The 5,391-nt window shown below is 29.8% G+C and overlaps 1 protein-coding gene across 1 annotated transcript; it reads right to left on the bottom strand.

Annotated features, from left to right (window-relative positions):
- Nucleotides 1-3,629: 3,629 nt before the first annotated feature.
- Nucleotides 3,630-4,328, bottom strand: LOC139861570 (LOB domain-containing protein 2). The gene has a single exon (XM_071850001.1). The coding sequence runs from the start codon at nt 4,326-4,328 to the stop codon at nt 3,630-3,632; it is 699 nt and encodes a 232-aa protein (XP_071706102.1).
- Between the last annotated feature and the right edge of the window lie 1,063 nt (nt 4,329-5,391).

The raw sequence follows: 5,391 nt of genomic DNA, 5'->3' as shown, positions 1-5,391 counted from the left end.
TATATTTTGATTCATTTTAATAATACTATCATATAGCATTTTATTTTACATAATTAATTAAATCTTATAATATTTTAAATTATATTTCTAATTATTTATATATATATATATATATATATATATATATATATATATATATACACACACACACACACCCATATCTATTTACAATTAATTGTTCGTGAATCGTCTGGAATGGTCGAATGTCAAATAAATATATGAAACAGTTCAAAATTTTAAGACTCAGTTTAATAGACTTTACTTATCTTTTCAAAACCATATGAAGATGAAGTTTAAATTTGGTCAGAAATTTTCGGGTCGTCACACAGAAACAAAGCCTTAACGTTTTAAGCTATTATTTTTTGCTAAAACCCTAATACCACTCTTTGTTTTTTTATCGGTATTTTTTATTTTGATTTGATGCTTACGTTTTGATTTCTACTAAAATGAATTATGTACCGATTTATTTATTGTAGTTGTGTTTGTTGAATGTTGATTAGGTATTAAACTATTAAAGATCTAATGTTTTTTTGATTCATTTTCAATCAAACCCAATTGAAAGCTACAAAGAATTCGTAGAAGTTTCTTGTAAGATAATGCAAGATGGTTTTTGTTTTATGTCTATGCAGATAAGATGATATCAGTAAGTCAAACTGATTTTGGACGTTTTGAATAAAGAAGGTAAACCCGATCTTACACTTCTAATGGCGAACAGATACTTGCAGAAACTGATTAAAGATTCCAGGTTCGCCTCAAATGGCTTAAATTTGACTTATTGTAATAAAATCATTTTTTCCTTTTCTTTTTGTCTGTGTATCTGTTACTACTGTTATTATCATGGAACTAAGGGTCGTAAATTACTTGAAGTACAACTCAATGCAGAAAATTTATAATATCATTTTGTTAAAAAGGTGTCTGATTGTTTTTGTTTAGAGAATGTAGTTTCTTAAATTTTATCACTAATTATAAACTCTCTATTTTGAAGTGTTTTTGGTCTACCCGGTCCATGCCTAAAATGACCAGTTTTCAGGTTTTACCTAAGGTGCTCATTATGCCACATGTAGTGAACTTGTGAATTTGGTCTGCTGTATGAATTAAACCAAATAATCGTTTGTCTTTGTGGTAATTAGGCTTGTTATTTATGGTATATATATGTAGCAGTCTAGAACCTCGCTGTGGATTGGTGTTTTGTGATTTACTTATTTGAATCGTCAAATGTTTGATTTTTGTGTTATCAATTTGTTTCAGGAGCAAGTTTCTTACGAGACAGGGTTCCAGTGGCTCAAAGAAGAAAATAAGGAAACCATGAATATGTTTACCCTTTGGATCATCATAACATATATGAGAGTGCTAATGCCACTAGATAGCAATTAAGACTTGCCAATGTTATTGTATGGTAGTTCATTTGATTGAGATCAATAAAAATCATAAGTAAATGCCTTAAATTTGAATGATTTGCCTCTACTGTTTAGTACTTATGTTTACTCTTTGTATCATAATATATATTAGAGTGCTAATGCCACTATATACCAATTAAGACTTGCTCATTTATTAAAACTATATATAAAAAATTTGGTTGTATAATCCCGCGAAGTCGCGGGTTATAAACTAGTTACACATTAAATGATGATCTAATAATCAAAATATAGTTGGTTCTACCATTTGTTTAGTATGAAATGTGTAAACCTAATGTACAAATATAACTTGTATATCAACGGGAATTGAGTAATGTAACTATGTAAGTAGTAAACAATATTACGTACATCTTGTATGATGAAACAAAAAATCAACTCAACTAATGTATATAATAAGAAAAATAAATAAATAAAAAATATGGTAATCCAGATCGCCAACTAGCAAGAGTTCCACAAGCAGCAGCATTAAGGTTATTTTACGTCGTCATTAGTTTTACCTAATCATATAAATAACCATAACCAACAGTTAATATGTGATAAGTTAGTAACGGGTAAACATAGGTGGAGGTGGTGGTGGTGGTGGTGGTGGGGGGGGGGGGGGGGGGGGGGGGTGAACAAATAAACGAATAGAGTTAAACTTTTCCTTTTTTCTTGTTCAGTAGGTTATGAGCAAGGTTGCAAAAGACGTGAGACGGGTTCGAAACGGTCGGGTCCTAAAAAAGTCGAGACGTTCGAGACGGGGGTCGATACGAACGTTGACCAAAGTTGACTTTCAAATATATCTGTATATAAATGTATATATGTATACATATTTTAATACCAAAAACTTTAATTAACTAATTTGTACCCATAATCACTTTCTTGCTTTTCTGTATTTTGACAGACTTTGACCCGATTTTTTTTCATCTTTTGACCCAAATTTCACCGCTGACTATTATATTAGACGGTTTTCTTCGAGACGAACGGGATAATCACCAAACCGTCGCAACGACTTGAGACATGGTCTTTTGCAACCGTGGTTATGAGTATACAACCAAATTATGCACAATTTTATTCCTTAAAGCAAACTCCGGATTTAAATTGTAAAACATGAGATAAAGATCACATGTGTAATAGATAAATAACATAATGATATTTAATTAATAAAGTACGTAAAAAGGAAATTGTGTTAAATAAATAAATAGTTTATACACCAAATCTTTCGTGTTTAAAAAACTCTGTATGTTGTATCATATAATTAATTTATTATTAATTGAAATATATCCAAACCATATATAATATACATGCCCCAAATACTTTATTTCAAAATTTGTACATAACATAGTAAATTATATCAGTTTGTTTTTTAAGTTATCAATGTTTGAAACAAATACGTGTGACATTCAAATTGTATTATTTCATATATTATTCCAAATAATTGGTGTATACTCCATTATTTTTTCATATATATGTACACTAAATCCAGTTAAAAATACAACTGGAAAAAGATATATAAAAAAAGAACATAAATAATCTTGCAACTAAAAAGAATTACTCCGTATATAAACAATGTTAATCGAGGAAAATTTACTGATTATATTTTAGGAAAATTTGATATAAATTGAATAACAAATAATAATCTATAAAATCATTTCCAAATACAAAGCTAAAAAAAGTTAAATGACACATAAGAATTCTCCCATCATGAGTTGACAAAGTTGACTGACACATAAGAATTCTTCCATTTTTTGTTAATTAGGCCTTGATGGCTTATGTACCAAGTGGACATGATCAATTTGTAAGTCTAATTTGAGTAATTGCTTGTAACTCTCAATCAAAACATTGTTTTTTCATGGGTGATGACATGTACCCAACCTATTTTTATTATGTACATCATGCTTTACAATGTTGTACAATATACTATTGTAAAGCATGATGGTTGTGTACATAATAAAAATAGGTTCTTTGTGTTAAAAAAAAAAAAAAAAGGTTCTCCCATTAGAGTTATTCTCCCAAAAGAAACATTCGTAATGTTAATGATGATGATATATATTTTTACTTTTATATGTTTGCATAAAACATGAACCATTTGGACCACACATGTTAATTAGCTAACCAAGAATTCAATCACATACTTAAGATTCATAAAAAAAAAAACAATAAAAAGTATTCATCATATTCAATACATCCACACCATGCCAATTAAATTAAATTAAGAAGCTAAAAATTACCTTGCTAGTAAAATTGATTGTAGTCATTCATCATTTGTTGGGGATGAATCAAAGAGCCATGTTGATCTTTTTCTTGCTTTAACTTCTCCATGTTTTGCAAAGATCCATAGTTAAACATATTACGATTATTTTCAATACCATTAGTAACACTAATCCCATTACTTTGAATGTAATCCACAATCGAAGCATTATTAATCGCGTTGTAATCACCGTTCCATGAGCCCATAAAACGTTGTTGTTGCACAGACTTATTATTGTACAAACCACCATTTTGTGTAACCGGAACTTGTCGAAGATGATGATGAATATTAGCATGTGTTTTATAAACCCTAAGTTCTTCACAAACACGTTGAAACTCACCTAATGGCCCTAAAACCGGATCTTTAAGACGACAATTCGCTTCCCATATGAGTGAGTCCACCGCTTTTTTCCCATCTTCGCGGCTTAAATCCTTAACCAACTTGGTCACATTACTAACCCCAAAAACCTTATGAACCGCTTGAAAATCTTGCGTTTTTTCGGCTGGGAAAAATGGTGCCAATATGCACTTTTCGGTGCACTTTTTTCTTTGGTGGCGGCATGATGCACATGCCGGAACTCCTGCCATGTTGGCGGTGGTTGTGGGTGGTGGAGATGGAGAGGTTGCAGCCTCAAGAACCCTAAAAGTTGGGTTGGTTGGTTGAGCATTGTGATTCTTCTGCATATCTTGAAAAAACTATATAAATCAATTAAAAAGAATAATTAAGAATTAGGGAATCAACAATGGTTTTAAATGAATGAATGAATGAATATTAGTAAATAGTAATTAGTGATTCATTGACTTAAGGTAAAAAAATAAGAAGTTTGATTATATGCATCTATATATACACATGATCTTGTATCGTTTGATTTGATTAAGTTAAACAAGATACCTTTTATAATTAAATATTTGTTTTATGTCGAAAATATAAAGGTTGTTTCTTGAATCTTGAATATAAATAAATAAAATAAAATCGTTGAAAAAGATTAGTAGACATACCTAGATATGGTATGGTTTTTCTGTGGGGTAAAGTGGGAGCACGATTAGGGAGATCAACGCATTAATTAAGCATGGAAAGATTGAGAATTTGGTTTATAAAGGGTTTAGGGTTTTTATGGGTGTATGTAGGTGACTCACATAAAGACCAAGGGTGTGTGTATATAAGTTCAACTAAATTCAACTTACCACCCCTAGATTTTAGCAAAATGCAATTTAGACCCATAGTACTCTCTCCTTGTATGTAAAGCATGTTTTTGATACGAAAAGATAAGTCTATTGTAAATGATCACAAACACTAAACATAAAGGTATTAGTAGCATCCATATAATATACTAATGTATACTACATGATGTTTAACTTTTCATAGTCGTTAACACAGTCAATTTTTATTATTTTCTACCCGTAGGTTTTGACATGTTATGTATACAAAGTTGACTCGAAACTGGTAACAATATTTATTTGAACACATTAAAAGTAGATATGATTAATCAAAACAATTATTATCGTGACTCAAATTTTCATGACTTAATCTTCTATATAAAGTCCTGTATCATCTAATTAATCATTGATGTATATGATAGCTAATAATCAAAAAAACATTAACCAACTTGGGTTTTTTTTTTCCCAAAAAAATCCATTTATAGCTGCATATAATGTATGTTAATATTAATATTAATATTAATATATTTAAATTAAAATATTTATTTGAATCGAATTTAAGTAGACTTGCAAGCCCTTTCTTATCTAT

The sequence above is a fragment of the Rutidosis leptorrhynchoides genome, chromosome 8 (assembly GCF_046630445.1).
Source record: "Rutidosis leptorrhynchoides isolate AG116_Rl617_1_P2 chromosome 8, CSIRO_AGI_Rlap_v1, whole genome shotgun sequence".
In the NCBI taxonomy this organism is placed as follows: Eukaryota; Viridiplantae; Streptophyta; class Magnoliopsida; order Asterales; family Asteraceae; genus Rutidosis; species Rutidosis leptorrhynchoides.
The sequence above is the reverse complement of the archived record's forward strand: the minus strand, read 5'-3'. Positions and strand labels throughout refer to the sequence as shown.

Coding starts and splice junctions, on each gene's coding strand:
- LOC139861570 (XM_071850001.1), bottom strand. CDS start 4,328: ATGCAGAAGAATCACAATGCTCAACCAACCAACCCAACTTTTAGGGTT.